Source organism: Scomber scombrus, chromosome 24, assembly GCF_963691925.1.
Source record: "Scomber scombrus chromosome 24, fScoSco1.1, whole genome shotgun sequence".
Lineage (NCBI taxonomy): Eukaryota > Metazoa > Chordata > Actinopteri > Scombriformes > Scombridae > Scomber > Scomber scombrus.
This window is the reverse complement of record NC_084993.1, coordinates 6,622,564-6,648,854: the sequence shown is the minus strand read 5'-3', so window position 1 is coordinate 6,648,854 and position 26,291 is coordinate 6,622,564. Positions and strand designations below refer to the sequence as shown.

The 26,291-nt window shown below is 41.7% G+C and overlaps 2 protein-coding genes across 3 annotated transcripts in view; one reads left to right on the top strand and one right to left on the bottom strand.

Annotated features, from left to right (window-relative positions):
• ccdc28a (coiled-coil domain containing 28A) overlaps positions 1 to 2,931 on the bottom strand; it is a 113,331-nt gene extending 110,400 nt beyond the window's left edge. Inside the window, exon 1 of one of the 2 annotated variants that reach the window (XM_062414781.1) lies at positions 2,369 to 2,931. The gene's annotated coding sequence lies outside the window, so the exon portion shown is untranslated. The remainder of the gene's footprint in view (positions 1 to 2,368) is intronic. The other variant, XM_062414782.1, reaches the window with a different exon arrangement.
• A 31-nt stretch (positions 2,932 to 2,962) lies between these two features.
• The window catches only part of LOC133976559 (prospero homeobox protein 1-like), a 37,477-nt gene continuing 14,148 nt past the window's right edge, over positions 2,963 to 26,291 (top strand). The window contains exons 1-6 of the mRNA XM_062414779.1: positions 2,963 to 3,123; positions 6,498 to 6,923; positions 7,178 to 7,789; positions 8,202 to 9,452; positions 14,215 to 14,322; positions 23,576 to 23,770. Of these exons, the coding sequence (XP_062270763.1) occupies positions 6,573 to 6,923; positions 7,178 to 7,789; positions 8,202 to 9,452; positions 14,215 to 14,322; positions 23,576 to 23,770 (2,517 nt within the window). The 5' untranslated portion in view covers positions 2,963 to 3,123; positions 6,498 to 6,572. The remainder of the gene's footprint in view (positions 3,124 to 6,497; positions 6,924 to 7,177; positions 7,790 to 8,201; positions 9,453 to 14,214; positions 14,323 to 23,575; positions 23,771 to 26,291) is intronic.

The window sequence follows — 26,291 nt, the reverse complement described above, 5'->3', positions numbered from 1 at the left end:
AATGAAAAATGCACCTTGAAGAGAAAACATATTACAAAAAGCCATCCTTTTATCTGATTAAAAAAATGCCCCAACTACCCACCTGCTCCTTGTGTCTATTTTTTCTGTAAATTGGTATTATTTTCCTTTTCCACACTGCCTCATTCCTGCCATTTTCAGCAGCAAAACTGTCTCATAAGCGAAATTAAACATTGTCCCCTCCTCTTTACTGAGATAAGAGGATTCCTCCCGACATCCACACACTGTTCACACTCCACCACCCCCTCCTATTTTGGCCTCTCACTCAGGACATTTTTCCCCCCTTCAAAATATATACTTTTCCAAAAGCTGTTTACGCACAAGATTTATTTGTTTCTCTTAATTTCTGTAGTAATTTCAATTCTCCTCCAGCTGTGCACTCCATTGCAGATGTGCGGCTGCACGCACATAAAGCCTATAGCCTGTATACAGAGGAAACGTCCACGTTCATTTCAAAGTTACCAAACTACAAAATGGCATCACCCAGGGCGCGCTCGCTCAAATAGGTCACAGCTTTAACGGCGCATTGTTAAGTGGGAAAAACGAGGTCTGTGTGTTTCACTGCCATGAAGTTCCGTTGCCGTGTCTGTGCCAGATAATTGGCAAGAGAGAGATCATTAGAAAAAAAAGCTGGGCCTGTTTGCCTGTTTGTCTGCATGCAAGGACACCCTGCGTAGCACGGAACACCTTTGTCTCTTCGGGGGGAAATATTTATCGGACATTTCTGGATTTTAATACTTTAATACCTCAAGTTAAACCGCACAATCCCGCTCCGATGTTCTTTAAATAATTGTGTAACTTCGTGCGTGTGAAGAGGAGAGATGTTGGATAAGTGGATATTTAATATTGGATAATAGTAATGGATGAATACAGGATCATTTTTGACTGAATGAGGATGAACACAATGCTTCAACAAAATATTTCTCCTCTCAATAACTTTAAAATAACACTCTATATTTTTAATTTACAGTAGAACGTAAGGTGGCCCACGCGCAATGCGTTCCTCTGCATAACTCCATATTTACTCCTTAGTTTTTAAAAAGCATAACAAAAAAAATGTTGCATTAAAACACTTTTCTCATAATTTCCTCGTTATTTTTTTCTTTAGCTGCTCTATTGAGAAGCAATGAGCCTCACAATTTCCCTTCAGAGACTGTTCAAGATGCACTGTTCAGCCCAATTTTAAAAATAATTTGACACTTACTGTCCTATTTGATTGGGCATATTTTCCTCTGTTTGTATAGATTATTCTTATTAGCTTCCCAAAACAATCTTTTCACTTCATGCGGGTTTTTTTTAATGTGACTGTGTGATTTAGATTTTACTCAGCTGTTGTGCGCATGTGATACACACTAGATGAATCTGGGGAGACAATTCTGGCTTTTTTCGACCTGCCCACTCAGTGTAGAACGCGGTGAATCACAGTCATCACTACAGGAACGTAGGGTTAACTCAGCATAGCAATGCGACCAACACACTACCCTAAAGCTTTACAATTGTATTCAATTAAATGTAATTAAAAGTTTTGGAAATGTGTTAGAGACTGTGACGATTGAGGATGATATTTTACGTAGCAAATCAAAATGTCTGGGCATAATTCATTGCTGGGTTTTAAGAGTCTGACATTTCAGACAAAAGCAGCCTGTTTTCTAAAAGGCCTCTGCTGCTGCTGCTGCTGCTGCCTTTTAAAACTGGCTTTACTATAATAATAGAAATAATGCAGATTGTGATTATGTTTAATTTAAAGCTGTATCTCTATGAAGAGGAGAGCGGGATGGATAGTTGGAGACGCAGAGACTCCTCCATCTCGAAGCAAGCCTCCGCCCTGCTGAAGTGTCCTTGAGCAAAACGCTGACTCCCTATCCGCTTCAAGGGTTGCATGACCCACTGATCTCCGGAAAAGAGGGGAGTTCCCCCCTTCAGAGGTCTAACAAAGTATGCGTTTGCGTTTTAGGTCACTGTCTTTGATGGACAGGAGCTGAGCGCAAAGCAGGGACATGGGCGCACGTGCGGTTCCAAATTACGCACAATCCATCACAGCTGCATAAAAACATTTTAATCAAACTTTATGACGTCAGTGAAGAGGAATGAAAAGAAAGAGATAAAATTAAAACTTCTGTTTATTAAAACCTTGACTGACCATAGCGCTGAGTGCATGAAGCGCACTTGCACATAAACTTAAACAGCGTAAAAACAATTAAACCAAACTGATAGTGAACTTAACAAATTAAAAGTTATTTTCATTGAATGATACATGTTGGGGATTAAGTAGTACTCACATTGAATTTACTGATTTGGTCTGTGGTATGAATTTATCACGTTGAAATAATGATGTATTTGTATCACAAACCTTTTGTCATTAATTAAATAAGAGAAATCAAAGTAGAAATAAGTCTCAGCTGGCACACTAAAAGTCTATTTTAAGTTGCGTCATGAACTTATTCTACAAAGATTTCTGCAGCTGCTCCGCAAATGAAAAAGGTCGGTGAACCTGACTGTCAGTTTACCCTCCGCATCATCCTCAGCTCCTCTCTCCTCCCTCTCCCTCTCCGCTCTGCAGCGCGCTGCTTTCTGAGGGCTCCTTATAAATAAAATCCAACGTCCCCGGTTCCTCTTCCTTATTGGTCAGGTGGAGCCGTTACCTCACTCCGGGGCCGGTGACGCAGCGTCTTCACTTATCCTTCATGTGCGTCTCTTCTTGTTTCTTATTGAGAGTCTTGCCGTCGGTCAGAGGGAGAAAGCTGGATTCGCGTGCCGGGCGGACCGGGTGCGCTCGATACTAAACACTTTCCATCCCGGGAGGAGAGCGGCGCACAAGAGCAATCTCTCTCTCTCTCTCTTTATCTCTCACTCTCTCCCTCTACATCTATACCACACACACACATACACACTTTCCCCCCTCTCTCTTTCTCTCTCTCTCTCTCTCTCTGCTTCCCTTTCCCTCCCGCACACATACACACGCCCGCGCCCACGCACGCTCTGTATACGTCTTCACTTTGCCGTAGTAAGTTACGGCACTGATCTCAACGGCGAGTGCGGATCTGTCTCTTGTGTTCAACCCTTTCTTCTTCGACGGACAGACTTGGAGAAACGCTCGAGAGACAAGTAAGTACAAAATGCTCCTGATGAATCACTGTTATTGTCACTCGTGGGCTTCAATCTTGCATGTGTTTAAGCGTGCGTGCGTGTGTGTATGTATTTATGTATGTGTGATTTGTCCTATTGTATCTTGTGAAGGCTGTATTTGGTCTAACTTAACTTCCACTGTTAGTTGACGGAGGCGATAGGCTACATCCCCCGTCATACCTCACGCACCCAGATGGCTTAGTTGAATTTTTGGAGTATATTCCAAAACTGCTCTTATTGAGTTCATGCGCGTTAGTTTCAGGCTGCTTGTGACTTTTACCAGCTGTGGACTAAAATCACTGACTGAAGATTGTTTTTAAAATTAAGATGAGGCTTTTGTTTCGCCCAGCTGCCGTGCTTTACTTAGATTGCTGCTTTGTGGGTAAAGCTAGTTGGATTTACGCACCTGGCGTCCCTTCTGGGTTTCATAGTTTTCTCTTCATCCCACCTAATGATTAATAAGTATAGTAATGGTCTTTTAAAATCACATGTATTGTATCTTTTTTTTCCTAAACTTTGGAAGTAAACTGAGAATTGTTACTTTGTCAAACAAAATCAAACACATGCGATTTAAGAATGTTATATCATTGATCAGTTGTCAAGTGATTGTCAGTAGTCAGCGTAGTTTCCACAGCAGCTACTAACATTTTAATCTCCCTAAAACAAGTGTAAAGTCCTTTGTAAACATATTTTTTCCACTGGCCACGTTCTCGTCTACTTTCAAACTTGACACGCTTTTTTAATATGAGTGCGTCAAAGTGTTTGAAGAGTTTGCCAAAAGACTCCTCACGCTGTCGTGTCATTATCGTGGACTAATTGTTGTTTGGACCATGACTAACATGTCTCTATTTGCCGTCTGTTAAAGCCGTGCGTAAAAGTAACAGCTTGTGTTTTCCGTCGGTATCTGGACAGCGGTCCTCTCCGCTCAGAGCGCACACAGTCAGCCACAGCGAGAAGTAATTAGGGGAACCCACTTCACACCTTATTTCAAAAAGAATAAACATGTTATATTTGGTTCCTTTCAGCATTGCGCGGGAATGTTGAACAAATTGTGATCGTTTACAAGAAGTTATATTTTCCAAACTGTTTGCCTCTTTTTTTTAATAGTTGGATTTTAACACAAACGTATTTAAATGAGGCTAACACATCTGGATACACTGGTTAAGGTGATATTTAGCTGTCACTCTGCATCACTTAACTTAAGTTAATTTTAAATGAAAATAGTATTTACGGTTATTCATATGCATACTTCCCATTTCAGTTCTTCCTGCTTTTCAAATTCAGGTTAAAAGCAAGTTTCTGTTTTGTTACAGAAACCACACACACACACTCTCACATCTCCTTTCAGTGCTCACCTTTCTCAGAGGTTCCTTGAGGAACATCAATGAGGAACATCAATGCGAAACGTTTTAACACTTATTATGTATCAGTGCTTGTATAAAACGGATATTTCTAACTAGACTAACTTTAGTTTAAAAAAAAAAATACAATAGTCAATATTCATAGAAGAGATGATGTTGCTTTTTATTTTACTTATTTAGAGAGGAAATGTTTGTTTTTACATTGATGCACGCCCAATTTGACCTCAGACACACATTCGAAAATAAGTTTCAAGCTCTTTGGACTCTCCTAATCTGTGTGTGTGCATGTGTATGTGTGTGTGCGTGCCATACCTCTGCCCAGAGTAACATTGAGGAACCAACAATGCATGTATGTACTGCATTCGTGTATGTGGGTCACTGCTGGGTGTTCAGTGTGTGTGTGTGTGTGTGTGTTTTTGACCACCTCTCGTCTACAACGCTGAAACTCTCCCCTGCCTGGAAAGTATTTCATTTAGTAATGGCCCTGCAGGAATAGAACAGCGTCTGCTTTGTCGGTTGTTGTTGGCAATTGCAAAAGTATCTCATTTGTGTCCTTGATTCAGTCCGTACGTGTGTTTGAGCATGTTCATATTTTCTGTCTTTAAAAATATGGCTTTCTTTCTTCAGTCGCTTAACAGTTTGTGTTGTTAACACGTTTTAACACTGGAATGAAAGAGAGCTTTACAAAACTGTTGTAGGAAGCTGCTTTAATTTGTGAAATATTTCCCTAGACTATAGCCCGAAGTCACTTGCAAAACAGATGCAAACACATAACGTGGAAAAATGCTGCCTGTATGCATGTGTTTGACAAGAGCAAGCAGATACTGTCTTCCACCATTTACCCGTCTGAAAATTTGTGTTTAGTTTCTTTTTTTGGTGTCATTTTTTGGATGTGTTTTAAACATTTTGTGTTTGTTCATTTGATTTGACACATTAAATGAATAAGGGAAGTAATACTGGAATAGTTTAAATCACCTTTGCGGTAATTTAAGTGTTGGCGTGAGCATTTTGTTTCCTTTAAAATCATGTTTTGATAGTTTCAGTTGGGATAAATTGCACTTTCCAGAGATTTTTTTTTTTTTTTTGCATTATCATCCATCTACAATCTAAGGCAATCTAATCTAGTTATAGATAATATCTTTGGATAACTCTTCAACAACACATTCTGTCTGCTTTCTTAAGAGATGAGTGAATTCCTCTGACAATTACAGAAAAAAAAGAGCCTGTCGATTCTTCACAGCTTCTCACAAGACACAAAAATCAAGGTTACCCCTCAGGGGAATGAGGAGGAAATGGGAAATTATTTTGGTTATTACAGACAGGTGTTACTTCTCTGTGGGAATATCTCCTTGAACTATTTTAAAAGAGTGTTTTTCTCACAGTTGTTCCCTCGGCTTTTGGTCCAGAAATACACAATGAGTCAATTTTACTGTTTGTATGTTTTGCTCAATATGTCATTGATAAAAGTGGGTGCTTACACATTTGAAAGGCATGTGGGTTTGGAGTTGTTTTGTGATTTTGTTTCACAAGTACTTAAGATGATATTATATGGTCTCTAGTCTGATAGCTGAAAACATCAACTAAAGAAAGTTTTCTACATGAGATTTATATTCCAAAAGATTATATTTCTATATATACAGAAAGAGAGCCATTATCTGAAGTATCCTAATGGCTTTCAACTGAGTATTGATACTCACTGAAACAGTTAGTAAAAGCTTCAAAATAGTAAAGACCAGCTCAACTGATTTAGAGCTTATACTTCTCACTATTTTAAATGTTTTCTGTGACTTTTATATGCACACTATCTGTTCTAAATTAATTGTCATTTTAATTGTGGCTACTAATTTCAATTCTCAGACTTCTTTATGACCTAAAATGACACTAATTTAATTTAAAAGTCTTATTTGTGGAATGAAAATGTTACTGCTCTAAGTTGAGCAAAATGGCATTATAAGGTTGAAATCACAGGAAATTGTTTTTTTTGTTGACCAGGTCCCTCCAGTGCTCCTCTCTCCTGCGTGTGTCTGTGAGGACCCCTGGTCATGTCCGTTTAGCTTGCCCTGCGTGATGCCTGATCATGACAGCACCGCCCTCCTAACAAGACAGACAAAGCGCCGACGTGTCGACATCGGAGTGAAAAGGACTGTGGGTAGCGCGCTATTCACCCGTGCCAGGGAGACACTTTTCAACAGCATGAACCAATCGCACGGCCCCGATCAGGATGGAGACTGCTCGTTGGTCAGTCACGGCCACGGGGGTTCCAATGGAGACGGAGAGAAGTCCAACGTTCTGAGGAAGTTGCTGAAGAGAGCCAACTCGTATGAAGACGCCATAATGCCTTTTCCTGGCGCAACCATTATCTCTCAGCTACTGAAGAATAACATGGGAAAGAATGGAGGGAGTGACTCAGGCTTCCAGGTATTCATATAAATACACACATCCAGTGGTGTTGAAATATTAAGTAGACTGATCAATCAACAAATTCCAGTTTTGATGATGAAAGAATGACTTTAGTCACCATTTATGCCCATTTGAAATCTTTTTATGCATTACTGTATCAACCTGCATCCACATTTCACCCATTCAATCAACTAATCATACCTCTACTTAGTCATCAGTCACCATTCATTTAAAGTTGTATGTTAATTTAGTTTTCCTTTCTTCTGTTACAGGGCAGCGGTGCTCTATCTAGTGGAGGCTCAGAGATCCAGGCTGAGGACGCCTGCAGCAGCTCCTCCCGTGACCGGGACAGCCCGTCTGACTGCCTCTCCCCTGGGCCTCCTCTTCCCCCTGCATCATCATCCTCCTCCTTTGGGCGGCCACCACCCCCTTCGAATCTCAACTCCCACGCTGCCACTCAGCCCCTCTCCCTCTCCACCTTCGACTTGGACAGGCTGTCAGATGAGCACCTCCGTGCAAAGCGAGCCCGTGTGGAAAACATCATCCGTGGCATGAGCCACTCGCCGCTGGTCCGACCCAACACCGGCGACCACAACCAAGAAAGCAGCCGTGAGAACGAGAGCAGCGGCAGCGACCACCGAGGGGATGGCAACAGCCACAACAGCAGCAACCACAACCACAGCCGGAGTGACTGCCCATCCTCCCTCCTGAGCTCCCCGGGTTCGCGGGGCGGCGTGGTCAGTGTTGGTGAGGTTTACCGTGAGAATAAGAGAAAGCAGCGCCTGCCACAGCAGCAACACAGTTTCACCCAGCTGGTGTGTTCCAGGCAGGAGCAGAGACAGGAGGAGAGACGGCAGCTGAAACTGCAACTGGAAGACATGCAGGTTGGTAGTAGAAAACATTAAAAAAGTGGAATAAACTGCCCGTAAGTGCAGACATCTGTAGTTGAAATGCATCTCAAACCCTTCTCTTTTATTGATGAAAATGCATGAGAAAAACATGAAGATCTCTGGATATCAGGGTTCCAAAAAAGGGCACAGATTGAAGGAAGAAGTACACATGAGGAGCAAATAATTTAGCCTGGTTGTTTGCTGGTGTAGATATACATGCAAAACCACATGTACAGAACAACAAGCCTTCTTCCACTAAGAAGGAGACATATAATATAAGGTGTACTGTACTATTTCCATTTCTCCTTTATATTTTCCCATGATATTTAAAAGAGTATGAAGTATTTAAGGTAACAGGTGATCTTCAAGGTAACAAGACTTTAAATTCTCTACCCTCTGTTTTCAGAAACAGCTTCGCCAACTCCAGGAGAAATTCTACCAGATCTACGACTCAGAGACAGAAGAAGAGGAGGAGAACGGTGAGAGCGGAGAGGCCGACCGAGGAGGAGAAAGAGAAGAGGACGGAAACCTGTCAGAGGACAGTATCCGCTCTGACGGCCTGGAGGAGAGGCACCGGGACAGAGGGCGGCACAGCCACAATGACCTATCAGAGCTGGATCCAGGCCTGTTCCTGGACCGGGCACGGGCCCTCCTCCGAGAGCAGGCCTTGATGGATGGAGAGATGGAGGAGGATGTCGAGGGCAGAGAGGAGGAGGAGAGGAGCGGAGAAAGGGTGATGAAGAGGAGAGGAGGAGCAGCAGGAGGAGGGGGAGGAGGAGGACGGCAGTTAGCAGAGACACTGAAGCAGGAGCTGAACTGTGCCGTGTCACAGGTTGTCGACACCGTCGTCAAGGGCTTCTCTTCGCCCAAGCAGGCCGCCAGTCACCATCATGGCTGTCACAGCAGCACACCAGCCGCCCCTTCCTCTTCTTCCAACTCGTCCTCTTCCTGTCCTCCGCCCTTTGGCCCCCTCCCCTCCCTCACCCCGGACTCACGCTTTGGCGGTGGCGCCCTAGCCCTTAGCCTGAATGGCGACGGCAGCCCGACCCCAAACTACCACTCCTCCAACCAGAGGCTGCACTGCTTTGGCGATGTCATCGTCCCGAGCCCGCTGGATTCATTCAGTAGTTTGAGCAGCAGGCTCAGCGGTGTGCCAACACCTATTGACCAAACGGAGGCATTGCCCCTGGTGGTGCGCAAGAGCGGCGGGGGAGGCGGTGCAGAGAACACCAACCCATCTCTGCCCCCTCCACCTCCTCCTCACCATCCTTCCCTCCATCCCTCCCCCCTAACTGCTACACTGGGGTTCAGCCCCCCATCGTTTCGCCACCCATTCCCTCTTCCCCTCATGGGTTACCCCTTTCACAGCCCATTGGGGTCGCATGGGGGTGGCGCCGGCTACCCTCCAGGGCCAAAGGACCACCATCGGTCCTCCCCCGATTCCATGGACATGACCCGGGAAACTGTCAGCCTCAGAACCAAAATGGCCAGCCTAGGAGGGGGCCATCTCGGTCACCATCACCACCACCACCACCACCACCACAGGCAGAGCTCCCCGAGCCAACACGGGCCCGAGGGTCTGTCGCTGTCCCTCATCAAGTCTGAGTGCGGGGATCTGCAAGACATGGCTGACATATCGCCCTACTCAGGCAGCACTGTATCCTTAAGACTGTGTGAGAGTGTGTGTGTGTGTGTGTGTGTGTGTGTGTGTGTGTGTGTGTGTGTGTGTGTGTGTGTGTGTGAACAAGTGTGTATCTTTTTTCCTGCAAGCTGACTTCTTCAAGACGACAGGATTTGAGTCCAGGTGTTAAGATTAGAACTAGAGTAACATTCAACACACTCAAAGCAGATATACTTAATTCATTATGGACAATGGTGAGAAAGCTTCATAAACATCTTAAAAGAAGTAATGTTGGCAATTTGGTAACACCCTATACAATGTAGTATGGAAATGGGACACAGCTTCAGTATTAAGTCTTACCTCCATATAAAGGTTAAACTGCATGGATAAAAGTAGTTGGCATAAAGCAGCAAATCCTTAATTCACTACAAGAGTCACATTTGTAAAACAGTCAAACGCACTGAGACGTCTTAGAGACAGCAGCAGCCGGCCGTAGTCACAGAAAGTCTTTCATATCAATTAATCTGCATTAATTGGTTCCCCGGTCTAACCCTCTTGTTTCCTTACTGAGTGGGGGGGAGATGAAACGGGGTGCGCCGTATCTTGCAAGAGGGGGAAGATTAAACAGGTCGCACGCTGCTCTCTTGAGCTCTTTTAAGTCTGTGCAGCAGGTTGTGGTGTTTAAAGGCGCTGAGAAAGGCTAGTGAGCTCCCTCTTCAACACACACACACACACACACACACACACACACACACACACACACACACACACACACACACACACACACACACACACACACACACACACACACACACACACACACTCTGTTCCCACTGTCTGAGACACTCTTATGCTGTTAGGTTCTCTTTCATCACAAAGACTTTGTACATAAACGCTCAAAGCAAATCATATTTCACTGTGTCTGTGTGCATGTGTGTGTGTGTTTATGTGTGTGTGTATGTGAGTGTGTGTGTGTGTGGGGTAAGACCTTGTACACAGGAGCTCAAAGCTAATCATATTTCAAAGAGCACAGGAGAGGGAAGGGTGAATGCTTGGCCTCATTGATGCAAGCTTTCTAAATGTGTGTGTGTGTGTGTGTGTGTGTGTGTGTGTGTGTGTGTGTGTGTGTGTGTGTGTGTGTGTGTGTGTGTGTGTGTGTGTGTGAGTGTGTGTGTGTGTACATACATAAGGAGAAGTGTAATATCTAAAATGTACACTTAGTTTCCTCTTTACAATTTTTAGCTGGTTGTCTCCCTCCCTCTTGCTGATCCTTCCTGCTCGTTTTCATTTGCTGGCCTTCGCTCTCAGTTGCTCGGCAGCTGTGTGTGTTTTGCCTCCTTTTGCACGCACACACACACACACACACACACACACACACACACACACACACATATATACACATACGTGCACATGCAAACACACACACACTCCCTTTCATGGCGTGTGCATGTGGACAGGTGTTTGCAGGTAGCTGTTTATCTTTTCGTTCCTAACCTTTCATATGGAGAGGGCTTCTCTCGGCCGCTACTCATGCACACGCTTTGACTCACATGCGCGCGCACACACGCATGCACGTTTGAAGAACAAAGTGAAAAAAGAAAAATAAGACTTTGAACATGACAAATAGCAACTCCTTGCAGCTGCGATGAGGATTTGATCACAGTGTCGTCTTCAAAGCCAATTTAGATGTTGCTTTAATTAAAAAATGAAATGTTTGACACGTCTCTTGATCCTGCTGATCCGTTTAATTCCAAAATGCTTTTCCATTCATTGGGAAGAAAAAGAAATCTTTGAAATTGGACATTAGTATTTCAAAAGATACTGACCACCCTTCAACCTTCTCTATTTTTTTTGCATTTTGTACAAAAAATTTGCAAGAATGGAAATGTTTTAAACTTCAGTTTAATACCAGCAACCACTTGAATTCACTTCATTTCCCTATAGGAAATTTGACTAGTTCAGACATTCATATTATTTAATGGTAACTTCTGGACAAATTACAATAGCTCTAAACTCAAATGATGAGTCGATTAATTGATTAGTGGATGGACAGAAAATGAACAGTTTTGATAAAGGTGATTGATTATCTTAAAAGAGCCAAACAATTGTGTATTCCAGCTACAGAAACATAAGGCTTCTCTGTTTTATGCCATTTTGGATTCTTATAAAAATAAGACGCTATCATCTTGATATTATAAAGGACATTTTAATTATAACTCTAACAAGTTATACACTACTAAATCATTAACCAGGAAGATATTAAGACAATAATAATTAAAAGCTGCCCTAACATATCATATGGAAGCTTATTTATGACATGTGCCTTTGATTTCTGTCTTAGATTATTGACTATTACATTTTTGTATAGTCTATAGTACATTGAGTGTCTAGTTTTTATCCTGCTTCTTGTCCTCCCTCAGTGTGAAAGTAAAGTTATGCCATTTCTCTCTCTTTTTCTGTTCATATTCCTTCTTTTATCTCTTTCTGTATTTAGTTAAAGAAGTGAGTCATTGTGTTGTTTTTTCAGTTGAAGCATTTGCATGGTGGGGATGAAATGATGATGGCATTGTCGGGGGCTTCAGGGCTTGAAGTCTGGCGGTTTGGTTAAGGTGTTTTGCATTGATCATAGTTCACCTGAAAGGTGCACACACACACACACACACACACACGCACACACACACACACACACACACACACACACACACACACACACACACACACACACACACACACACACACACACACACACACACACACACACACACACACACACACACACATGCAGATACACACACACTCAGGTCTGTGTATCTTTAATCCTTTGTACAAAGCTGAGCAGATGTCCTCCATTCATTTATGAATTTATCCCCCCCTCCTCCTCCACCACCTCCTTCTCTTCTCCTCCCAACCCCCCCCCTCCTCGTCCATTCACACACACAAACACACACCTGGCAGCAAGGTCAAGTTACAGCTGATACAGTGAACCCTGCACAAAACACACACACACACACATACAATCATGGGCACATTCACAGATTAGGATGAACACACACACATACACACACACACTATCGGTAGGGCAGGCGAGGGGAGGGGGGTCAGAGAGGAAGAGGAGCGGAAGAAAGAGAACATCACTAGTTGCTTTGTTTATTCAATGACTCACATTAGCTATTAGCTTCACGCGCACGTCATTTGCTTTATATTCATTATGATTTTGCTTCACACTGTTTACTCTGAGTCATGTTTGTGTGGTTTTGTCTGTCATGTGCTTGCTTTTTTTTCTTCTTTTTTTTTTTTGGGTATCCACAACTATATGTATTATGTGACCAAAACACACAGGTAGTGACAGGTTGGTATGAATGTTAACGAGGCGATGGTGTTGTTGTCCGGTGACCTGACGTATCTGCTGCTAAATGAGTGACAGATCACAGTGAGCTTCACCTCTGCAGCAGCGGCAGTTATTGACACAAGGTGAACAGTGTTGGTGCGTCATTTCTGTTTGTTTTTCATTTATTTTATAGTTGTTTTTTTCAGTATATTTATGTTTTAGAACAGCGACAAACTAGTTTAAGTAGTCTGGTAACAGAAATCTGAATTAAGCTCATATTTTTAAACTTTGATTACATGTAATTAGATCAAAACATTTACAATTATGGTGAAGAAAAAAATCTAAAAATCACAATCTCCGCTTCCTGTCTTTCTCTTCACATTTCATCCACTTCCTTTCCTCTCCCTCCTTTTCCCCCTCGATTGCTGATGCTTCTCCCTCCCTCGCTCACTGTTCCTCTCTCCAGCCATATAGGGCCCCTGGGGTTTCTGTACGTGTGTGTGTAAGTGTGTGTGTGTAAAGCGTGTGTGTTTGTCTGTGTGCTAATTGACCTTGCAGGGGGTTCCATTGATTGCCTCATCTTCTCTGATAGATTATAGGGCTGCTAATGTGGTGGGGAAATGGCAGCATGGTGGGGCACAGCTGTTGTCACACACACACACACACACACACACACACACACACACACACACACACACACACACACACACACACAGACCCTCAAACACACACACACGCGCCGCCCCTGCAGCCAGGGCCTCCACAATTATTATTTTCCTTGTTGAGACAGTGGGATAGACAACGGGGCTGCAGAGTCAGAGAGATGCAGGAGTGACTGTGGGATTTGATCCAAAGCCAGCAGGTGCTCGTGTTTGCTTTTGCTTTGCTATATATATGGCACTTTCACCACAGAACTGAGTTTTGCTCATTGTGTCTCGTATTAAACGGTAGATGTGTAACTGTCACGCTGTCCTCCTGCACTGTTTGTCGCATCTTGAAAAAATTAAAGAATAATCACGGGAAGGGAGCACAGTTCCTATAGTGTGTCAATCAGTTTGCTATACCTGCTTATGTTAAAAGTTGCAGGGTTGAATGGTGCTACATGGACAGGTCACTGGGTACAATGTTGGTTTGCTGAGTAATTACTGTACGCTGTAACAGACAAAGGCAGTGTCTGACATGGTGATATACTACAAAACAATTATCAATACTAAAAGCCTCAGTTTCTATCTCATTGTCTTCTCATTTGACACTCAAACTGCTAAATTCACACCGAGGAAAGCACCTGTGTCATTGACCTTAATGCATTCCTACTTGGTTTCGCTTGCATTATCCTGACAATACTGTATAAATGAGGCAGATAAAGATTGTGTATTAAATAGATAAGCGTGTGTGTTTCTATGCAACCTTTCCCCAGTGTGTGTCCTGTAAATGTTTAAATTGTTGGCTCCTTAACGCGTCATCATCCAGATTCAGGAGGGTTTATCTCCCAACCACCTGAAGAAAGCCAAGCTGATGTTCTTCTACTCCCGCTACCCTTCATCCAACATGCTCAAAATGTTCTTCTCCGACGTCAAGGTAAGACCATGCCCCGTCTTTTTTCTTCTTCTCCCTGATTGCTTCTATCTCATTTATTCTCTTTTATGAACCTTTTCACTGCTCGTATAATTCAATTTTTTTATGCCCTGTCTTTTCTCTGTCCTTTTTAATCCACTTCACTGGTCTTTTTGTTTTCACACTGAATTCAATTTAGTTTGTAGTAGATAAAGTGGTTTCCTGCAAGAGTTTAAAACAATTACTTGATAAGCCCCCATGCATGCACTCACTCACACAATGAGCTGAAAAGCAGTACATTCATAAATATATTATATTCAGATGTACAAAAACGTAACAAAAAAAGGGAAAAAAATATCCTTTATCTTCTCAAATTGTTTCTTTTTTACTTGAAAATAAACTAATATTAAAGTGGTTGTTATCTGGTCATTACAGGGCAGGTTGAGAAAAAGATCTGGGTGCATTTTTATAAGGTTTTACTCAATTTTGCTGTTGGATACTGGAAACTGGACATAGAAAAGGTCAGGCTTGGACTGTGATTATGGTTCTGCTATATATTGAGAAAATGTAATGAAAAGAGTTGTGAGAAAACACAGGAAAACGTGACTTAGACTTGAAAGGACACGAGGAGGAGCAGTGCAGCTGCTGTCAGGCCGGGCGTGGATATAAAGCGATGGGAATTCAATGCAATCTTTAAAATCAGATCTCAAAAATCACATCAGTGTGCTTTTCAGTGACAGATGGGGCAGATGAGCTGTTGTAAACAGGTATGTGCCTTTGTCTGAAGGATTTGGTTTTGTTCTGTTGAGATTTGGTTACACTTGGTTAGTTTTTTTAAATCATTTCTGCTTTTCTCTGCCGACCAGCTTTCACTGTCTCACTCATCCTTATTTGACTTTAGCGCATTTGCTTGCTTGTTTATATTCAATTCTTTGGGGTTTTCTTGTATGTTATTCTGTTACACTGTATGTATTTGGGTGTGTGTGTGTGTGTGTGTCTGTGTGTGTGTGTGTGTGTGTGTGTGTGTGTGTGCGTGTAAGTGTGTGTGTGTGTGTGTGTGTGTGTGTGTGTGTGTGTGTGTGTGTGTGTGTGTGTGCGTGTGTGTGTGTGCTTGTTAGGGACCCTAAAGCGCAGATGGGTGCTCCAGTCTGTCACATCTTTGTAGCATAATTAGAGTTTCTGGCCTTAATCGGCCTGGGCTGGAGAGGGGAGGGGTGTGTTAACGCCCACTTTCTCTCTCACACACATACTGTATCACCCCCCCTCCAAACACACACACACCCCTTCTCTGACCTCAACCTCCATGTCCCTGTCCCCAAAACACACACACACACACACACACACACACACACACACAACGCTTTCACTCTCACTCTCACCAACTTAAAATGAGAAGTTACACTTTCACCTTAAAACACAGACACGATACATATAATCACACTATCAGCATTTATGTGACAGATGGAAGGTGCGTAGAGAGGAGAAAAAGAAACACAGACAGGGCAGACATGTAATGATTAAGAAAAATTAACAAGAAATATGAGGGAAGTGAATAAGGCAAAAAAAAAAAAAAAGATGGAAAGAGTGTGTGCGTGTGTGTGGGTGGGGGGGTTCTGAGAAAATGACAGAGGGAGCGCTGGGAGGGGAGGACAAACAAATGAAAGGGATGACAACAGAACAACAGCTTTAAAACAAAGGCGCTGATTGTTTTGTGTTTACAGGCTGCTACGTGTTTTGCAAAGGAGCATACGGCTCCTCGATGGATCCAGGACGCTGTATTCAAATAAGCAACCACACACACACACACACACACACACACACACACACACACACACACACACACACACACACACACACACACACACACACACACACACACACACACACACACACACACACACACACACACCAGCTGCCCTTTGGCTCATATCTGTGGTGACCACTTCCTTGTGGCAGTGCCACATCCTCATTGGCTGCCATGGCAACAAGGGTCGCTGGGACACCAGGTTGCTAGGCAAACACAAGGTTGCTAAGCCTACCTGCTCCCTGTATGTGTGAGCGATTCTGATTTGTCATTAACTGGGAGTCCATTAAGTGTTTAGTGTTAGTGAGACGATTAAAGCAGAAAATGTTGGATGTTGACAACAAATTAATATCAAAAGGTCTCACAAACAAACTTTTTTCAACCACTCTAAAGTCCACAGCATTACTTTCATATTTAAGCAAGACTGGATTTTTCAAATTAAAAAACTGACACTGAGATGTTTGTTTAAATGTTCAGTTTGCCCTACACATAACTTTCATGCTAATTGAAATACATACAAAGCAGATGTTGCACACATAATCACAGCTGTCTTCCTGCAGGAGATCAAATTGTATACACCTTTGACGAGACGTATTACAAACAGTGAATATATTAAACAGTCCGTTTAAATTGGCAAGCTTCAGTTTTTCCTGAAATCTGTGGATAGACTTTGACAGAAACTCTAAATACAGAAAGTTAATAGTAATAGTGTCATGCTGTGTGAGCTATTATGAGATTTAACATGACTGTACATCAGCAATTCACTTTATCTCAACGAGTCTTTACCTTCAGTTAGAGAGGGGGGAAAAAACTGATGGAAACACTTAAAACTGTTATGTGCTGACATTGATAGTTTGCCATAATCAGCTTTCATACTTTCAATTATCTGAGTAAATACGCTAAATATTTATGTGGCCAAATAAACTGTGGCTTTGGGGTTTAATTTGGAAAATGAATAAATTTGGACTAATGAGTTAATGCATAGGCTCAGATTATGAGTTTATCTTTCGGAGATTGATATTAGCTTTTAAAAATTAATCTAGTTTATCTCCAAACTGATATTCAAAAATCTCTCCATCTCAACAAACATGGATTTAGATTAGGAAATGTTTGCAGTGCTTTGGCCTGTCACTTCGCCCAGCAGATGGACAGTATTACAGCCTCAATCTGTAACTGCAATCAGAGCTACAAACAGTGGGATTTACTGGACTGAAAATATTTCTCTACTGGAATTTATCAGACAGATTTAAGCTTTTCTTGTTCTTTTCCCCATTTAAACATTTGTTAACTTTACAGTGACAACAATTCTTTAAAGGTTGTGATTGTTCTATATTTTCTTATTATCCTAAAAATCCTAAAGAAAAGATCATAAAACCAACAATTTATTAGTCCATGTTTCAATTCATTCCAACTTCCACACCCTGTCTATGGCTCTCCAATAGAAGGTGTAAATATTTAAACACAGATCCTGTATTAATTGAAGTAATTTCTTAAAACAGAAGGACTTGTATAGTTTTAGCAAAAGTTACCAAAATAGGAGCAAACAAAGAATTTGTACTTAACAATTTTCAGGAGTGGATAAATCCACATTTGTAGTTTTAAGTCAGTGGTCCCCAACTTTTTTGCATGTCATCCTTCCTTTAATACGAAGGCATTGTTACCTGCAAAATGTTGTCACGAGCAGTTTTATAAAGAAAAATTGGTAATAAAGAAGTAAAACATAATAGTATTTCACAAGTTTTCTGCAGTAATTTATTATTTTAAATTCACGTTAATCCATTGGACGACCCATTGGATTCATCCTGCGACCCTTGTACGGGACCCATACCCTAGTTTGGGAGCCACTATCCTATGAAATACAGTGTATGTGGGTTGACTAAAATAAAGGAGCACATCTCTCAGTGTAGTGGGCATGTTTTTTTAATAGTTTTTGGACATTAGAGCTCTACAGCACAGAGGAATCAACTCTATCAGGTTTTGGCTACACAGATAAAACTCACTTGTAGCATAATTTTCCATTGAATTTGTTGACAATAAGTAAAAGAACATAAATGATCTCCAGTCTCATCCTTTAAAAAAATAATGGTTCCTTGTTATTCATATTTTATGCAAATGATCATTTATAGTCACATTTAGTTTAATTGAGTGGTAATTCCAGTTAATCCAGCATATTTATCTGTGGGAGGAACTCAGCAGATATTATTTTGCATAATAAAAAAGAAAAAAAATGAATCATGGATAATCCTATTTGTGATGAGCGAGGCTGTTCTTTTCAAGGCTTTAGTAGTACATGTGTGTGTGTGTGAGATAGAGAAAAAGAGAGAGAGCACCCTGTTGATGTCTGCCTGTGTATGTGTGTGTCCTATCTCATTGTCCCATTGCATTCATTGCCCTCATCATTACCATATTTCCAAAATCCGGGTCAATGTCTCTTTCTCTTCTTCTCTCTCTCACCATCTCTCTTACTCCTACCACTCCGCCCCTTCCCGACCCTCCCTCCCTCCCTCCTTCCCGCGGAACAATAAGTAGCATGTGTTAGGAGGATCAGGCAGATTCACTGTAAGGGAATTAGGGCCCTGAATGGCTTCCCCTAATTGGACTTGAATGGACTTTGTCTATGGGAAACTGGTTCTTAAAGATGAGCCTCTTACGCACAATGGCCGCCTCGCTCGGTGTGGGAAGTGGGTTGAGCTGACAACTGTTTTAAGAACAGATGAGCGGGCATGCACATACACACACACACACACATGCACGGGATCTTAATTGCATAGTGAAAGCTCTTGCCTTCTGACCAGACAATCATATATGTTAGCAAGAGACGCTGAGGTCGCTGCCGTCTCGTCTTGAGAGAGTAAGTGAGAGTAATTAAGACCTCGTTAAGACTGGAAGAGTTAGGATTAATTAGATGCTCTCTGGCTCAGACTCTCTCACACACACACACACACACACTCTCACTCACAACTTCCCTGCCAGCTGAGGGTTTTTTTGCATACACTCTCTCCGTCTCTAACACACACATGAAACGGCGACGCATTTATCAGCGAAGCACCCTCAAGACTATTTGCCTTGAGAGGCCGGAATGACATCTCGATGCCGCTGTCTCAGCAGGAATCAATTAGTGTCCAACCCGCCTCTCACCCGTCTTATCAATTAGAGTTACACAGCCAATTTGGCAACGTTAGGATGTGAAACAGCAACGGCTCGTGAACTGATACTGAGTAATTACCACGTTTAAAGTGTTTGAATCCTCCAGATGACAAAGCAATTTAATCTGTCGCAAGTTATAAATGGTGGAGACTGTCCATGCACAAAATGCACTAATGTGTAATCATAATTAAAAGGCAGAGGTATGTAGCATGGAATTATTTATGGCTGTTATATTCTCAATAGTTTGAGCTCTAAACTCTGAGGGCTGCAACTAACAATTATTTTCATTATTAATCATTCTGCAGATTATTTCCTCAGTAAATCGATTGATTATTTGATTAAAATGCTTTTTCCTGAAGCTGAAGCTGAAGTCTTTCAATAGTTTTGACAGTCACACCTTAACATATTTTCATAATCATCACATAAGAAAAGCAGCAAATCCTTACAAGTGGCAAGTCGAGGAATATTTGGCAATTTTTGCAAGTTTTTTGCCTGTTTTTCTGTTTATCAACCAATCAATGAATTATTTAATGTTGACTTAATTAAATACACAAAAGAGAACAAAGTCACAAAGAGAGATTTTTAACATCTTAGCAATGCGGTCAATTAACTGCAAACCTAATAAGTCTGACATATAAAATGGACACAATTTATGAAATTGCCTCATGAACTTCTCACACACACACACACACACACACACACACACACACACACACACACACACACACACACACACACACACACACACACACACACACACACACACTCACTTCCGGCAGTGTGTACTGTCTAGTAAAGCAGAAATGCCCTAAAACATAAATTGAAAAAGTTACAACAACAGCTATTCTTCCAGGATCCACAGGAAACCTTCATTGTTACAACGCTAAGATTTATGTTGATTGTGCACATTCACACTGTCCTCTATAAAATGTGCCGAGCTACGACGAATCTGGTTGAAGTGGGCAGATTCTTAAAGGATGTGTATGTTTTGCCCTTCTAACATGGCCTGGGGGCTGACATCAAGAGAAGGAGCGGGGGGGTGCCCTGACACTTTCTCTGACACTGTCCCTTTCCGACTTTTCGGTGTAAACAGAAAATGGCATTCCTCGAGCTCAGCGTTTTGCCCCCCCCCACCCCTACCGCCACCTCCATTCTCTGTCTGTCTTTTGTCTCTCGCCTCTCTTGTTTTCTTGGTTTGTGCTGATTGTGATGAGCTGGACGGGACAGCGGTCGGACGGGTGGGAGTGCAGGTGGTGGGATGAAAGCAGAAAGCATGGTTGGCTATAAGTCTACTTCTAGTCTGGTAGATATGTCATCAGCAGTATGATGTGTAGACAATTAACGGGCAAAACATGCTGCTTATATGTTGTTTTTCTTCTTTTACTCAGTTGCATTTAATATTTGAAAATAATTTAGCAATTTCAGTATTTGATTGATGTAGATAAATAATAAGATTCACTTTCATTTGCACACAAATATTGACTGATGTGATTCATGGAGAGTCATCAATATAGCCAAAATAGCCAATGTCAAAGTCAGTCTTGCAGTACTTTGCCCCAGTGGTCAGCCATGAAACTGCAGCTAAACATCCTCTGCTACTGCCCAACAGCAACAGACTGTATACATTGAACAAGAGAAATTAAATTTGGACTCCTTTACGATATAATACATCTTAAAACTTTCCCTTTATGTGTGTGGCGTCATCTCAATGTTAATTCTATGAAAGAGACACTAATGCACATTCATGCATCAAGGGCCACACAATAAACCAGAGCAATAAAATACACTTTTTTGGTGCATTATTTTGAGTATTCAGCTCTCAAAATACATTCAAATTGCATTTGATTCCTATGGTTTGCTACACAAACTTAAAATTTGGAAGATTAGTGTCTCGTCTGCTTTCTGGAGGGAAATCTGAGGTCATTTTATTATCATGTTTTTTAAGTTCTCTTAGATTCTCATCTTTTCTGCTACATAATGCGTATTAGTGTCTACAATTATTGCAATAAAATGATGATTTAACTTCTTAAAGTATATTTACAGAAAGATATTTATGTAGATGTTTAGTTTCCTTTATTTATATAACAGTGAATTTTTGTGTGCATGATGGTTGCGTGTCATAGGACATCTGTGGCGTGATCTGTTTGTGTTTTTGGATGGACAGATAACATCGTCTTGTATGTGTGTATGTGCACGCATGTGTGTGACTGTGTGTTAATTGCTGAGTTATCACGTTCCATTTGTGCAACTCTTTTGTTGGTCAAAACACACACACACACACACACACACACACGCATTTTTACCTCCTGTTACTCTGCTTTGTAAAACCAACTACCATTCCTTCTGCTGGGAGGCGCACACACACACACACGCACACACCAACCCCCCCAATTATGCTCCATTATGTCACCCCCTCTGACCGCTCCAGAAAAAAATATCTCTTTCCCTCTGTCGTCCTCTGCTTGTCTCTCTCTCTCTCTCTCTCTCTCTCTCTCTCTCTCTCTCTCTCTGCATTCCTTTTTCCATACTACCTCACTCCATTCATCTCATCTCTCTCTCTTTCCCCCTATCTCTCTCGCTCATCCCTTGTTCCTGTGAGACAATGTCTTGTAACAATACCGAGCTTAATCTCTGTGTCAAAGCCGTTTTTCCCCTTCACCGAGCACACACACAAACACACTTTCACTGGGCTGCCACTGTGCTTTTTTTCCCCATGTTTTGTTTCTTGTGAGGAGGAGATGAAAATGCAAAAGGGCGAGTAGATATCAGACTCACAAATACAGTATTATGCAAGACTATTATGCAAAGTTTACAAATGATATGAGTATATATTTTAACATATCTGTCATTTATAAAGTTATATATTCACACACATAACCTAAGTCAAACACTTAATGTTAAATAGTCATCACTGCAATTTCATTGTTCATCCCTTCTTTTTGTCTTATTAATACATCAATTACAAGGTTATATAATACAAGAAATATGGTGTCAAACTGATGTCGATTACAAACTGAATTTCTCAACAGTTTCCAGAGAAAAATTAACTTTTAACATTTTCTTGCATTAACGGCCATTATTTGGGTACTAATAGTGTAATCCAACATGTTTCACATCATGTGGGGCTTATAGGACGATTCTGTAAGATTTGGTGAGATCTAGGGAGTGGGTCCTCTTCCCCAGAGCCCGCCATGTTGCACCGCCATGTTTCTACAGTAGCCCAGAATGGACAAATCAAACATTAGTTCTAGAGAGGTCTTTTCACGTTTTTCGCCTTCATAGGTTCTCCTACACTCTTTGAAGGAAAGGGGCAGGGGAGGGGTAGTCAGCTGGTTGCAATCTGCAACCTCACTGCTAGATACCATTAAATTCTTCACTTCTTTTAAATATTCCATTATTCCGAATTGTTCAACATTATTTTGTGAAACAAGCTCTGTATGCTAAAAAAAACCCCATTGTATAATCAACCTATTAAGACGTTTTTTGCAGCATACGGTTAAATTATGGCTTTTATTGTCTTGTAGTGCATTTACACACACAAACAAGGGCACACATATGAGAAAATTAAAGTAAATTACAATTTTTCAATTACAACAATTTCAGCTGAAATGAGTCTTAATACTGCAAATTAAGGAAATAAAACACATCTGCGAGTAGTTACCGTGCAAATAGAGCTGTAACTGCAGGTTACGTATTCACTCCCAAAACACATCATTCAATACATGTTTTATGTTGTGCCTTGAGTCAAGGAAAGCACTCATGCAGAGGCCCAGTTCATTCAAATAACATGAATGACATAACACTATGCAAATAAGTACCAAAGAAAACATCAGGCTGCACTATTATAAACATGCAGGCACATTCATCATTACCATTAAAGAAACATCTGTTACAACCCTCTTAAATCATTAACTTTTTACCACCCTTTAAGTTTACAAAGCAGCACATAGCAGCATCAGTTTGCATGAATGTTTGGCCAAATCTGCAGTGTAGTATCAAGAGTATAAAGTGGGTATAATGAGTATAAACTGTTTAAACATATGCACAAGGGTTTGATGTTAGTAAAAAGGACCAGTACCCTCACTAGACTCATGATTTTATACCAGAGTTCAATAATCTATAGTCCATAGCAGCCTCTGGAGACCAGAATTCATCACATCTACAAAGTCACTTTCTATCATGATCAGTCTTTCTTTCTCTGCCTTCGAGCACTGCAAGCATTAAGTTTCCACTTGTTCCTTTAGTACTGTTGAGTGGCACACTGGGACAAATGTACAAAACCCCTTCTTTAAGCAGAATTTTTTCACTCCCTCTCAACTTTTCCAGTTCAATCGCTGCATCACCTCCCAGCTGATCAAGTGGTTCAGCAACTTCAGGGAGTTCTACTACATCCAGATGGAGAAGTTCGCCCGGCAGTCCATCAACGAGGGCGTGACTGCCGCAGATGAACTGGCAGTGGGCCGCGACTCCGAACTCTTCAGGGTGCTCAACATGCACTACAACAAGGCCAATGACTTTGAGGTAAGCTGGGCCAGAAGGGGGTCGTTAAATGTGTGTGCGTGTGTGTGTGTGTGTGTGTGTGTGTGTGTGTGTGTGTGTGTGTGTGTGTGTGTGTGTGTGTGTGTGTGTGTGTGTGTGTGTGTTTATGAAATAGCAGGTGATGATCAGCTGTGTGTGTGTGGAGGAAATCAACTGAATGTAAAATGCAACAATCGAAAGTGATTGCGTGAAAAATGTTAAAAGACTGAGAACAGCATTACAATCTTTGATAAAGTTGTGTCAAAATCTAACTTGAGTTTTTAACTTTAAATGGAGGATTTTATGCTTTCATTAATTTTTGTAAATCCTTCCAAAACTTGGACATATCAAAAACTACATTTTTCTCAATCCAAGGCCTTTTTCACTTATGAAAAGTTGATTTAAAAATGTTTTTGCTATCTATTCATTTGCTAAATTTATTATCTCTTCATTTCACCTTCAGCCCAGTCAAATAAGTGATTGTTTTGGATATAATTAAAAACTATTTCCAATATAACAAGTTTCCTTTATTCACTGCCCATGAATGTAGAAGGCTGAAGCATCCGTCATTAACAAACTGTTTTCCAGTTTTTCAACTTACACACACGCACTCACACAAATGTCCTCTACCAAGTCAGCTGTTCAGAGCGCAACAGTCACCTCACGATTCTGCTGAGGTGTGGATGTCGCAGTATGCGTGTGTGTTCGTGTGTGTGTGTTCGATGAGGCGAAAGAGGACGCCGCTCGAGGCGCGGGTGTCCTTGTCAAAGCGATTTGCAGAAGTCACATTCTCTCCCTCACTTTTTCTCTCCCAATATTGGTCTAAGGGGACCTGAGGGCCCTTAGACTATCCGACGTAACATCAGCAGCATTTAGATGTCCATTAGCACACATCCCGTTGCTGACACACACACACGTTTTGCTTTTTTTTTTGCTTAGGAAGAGGAGTAGTGAAGTTCTGTTTAAGCAAAATATTTACAGACACAACACACACACACACACACACACACACACACACACACACACACACACACACACACACACACACACACACACACAGGGTTTAAGGTATATGAGTAGCTTGTTTTGGAGGAATGAATAGCAAATGCTTTGCATGCTTTGCATAACAAGAGTCAGGTAGCTTTTCACAGGTGCATATGTAAAGAGACGCTACAGGAAAGAGACACACACATGCAAATAATTCATATATGTGTGTTTATTTTGGCTGGACTTCAGCTGGGTTATTTTAGGGGTTTGGAGTGTCAGGGTTCAGGTTTATGTTGGGGCCAGAAGTTGAAGAACGGCCGCGATAGTTTTGCACATTTGCACACGACAAAATGTCCACACTTGGATTAGTTTAGCTCATTACAGAGCAGTATGAAAATCAAGTTGCAGACGCTTGAAACGAGAAACTAAAATAGGCAAACTATTACAGTGAACATTTAGTTTAGTTAGGCTGCATTTAGTCATTATTGATGATGTGGTTGTGTATTTGTAAGCAGAGGCTGACGACACTACAAAATCGAGAATTTGATATTAATTGTAATGGAAGAAGCAACCAGATGTGCAATGTCCATTTTAGACCATCTAGGAATGTGTGGTAATCATTAGACACACAGATTACATATTCAAAAAACTTGTTGTGGTCCTAGTTTAGGTCTTTCAATTGAAAGCTGTTGAAAATCAGTGTGAAATGTCTGCAATGCCTTGAAAACTGGTAAAGATTTGTGGTTAAATGGCCTAACCGCAGCTGTATTAAGGGATGAATGTACTCAGTGGAAGATGCTGATAAGGACATTAGTGAAAGGATGTGTGTGTGTGTGTCCTTTGCGCAATAAGATGATGGTGTGTGTGTGTGTGTGTGCAAAGGTAGGTATACATTTTCTTCCCTCACTTTGCCCTCTTTCCCGCCTGCCTCCTTCTCTCCCTTCACCTCCCTCCTTCCACCCCTCCACCAGTTCGTCCGTCCGCCCTGAGGGAACATTACTGGCCTGGGACTCTCTCTCTGTCTCTGTCTCTCTCTCTCTCTCTCTCTCTCTCGCTCTCCCTCTGCCAAACTCAGAGGCGTGAAACTGGAACCATGGCCGATTCAGCAAGTCTCCCGACGTACACACACACACACACACACACACACACACAGAAGTATTCTCCTTTTGCCAAATTTAGCATCATCACAGTTCCACCTTGGTTTGTCCCCCATCACTCCCCTCCACACCTCCTTGCTCCCTCTCCTTCCTCCCCCCTTCCTGCTGAATCTGTCCTCTGTCGATGTTCTCTTAGTCACCTCCTCTTCTCTTATCCCTCTCTCATTTGCCTTTGTCGTCTCTGCCTCTCCCTCATCTCCTATTGTCCTTTCCTCTCTTGCTCCTCTACTTTCTGCTCTTTTTCTCCTCCCTCTCTTTATTTTTCTTCCCTATCCCATCCTTAACTCCTCCTGTCTGATCCGCTCTCTTGAAACTCATTTTTCCATCTATTCCCTCATCATCATCATCTCATCTTTATTCCCCAACAGCTTTTATTTCTT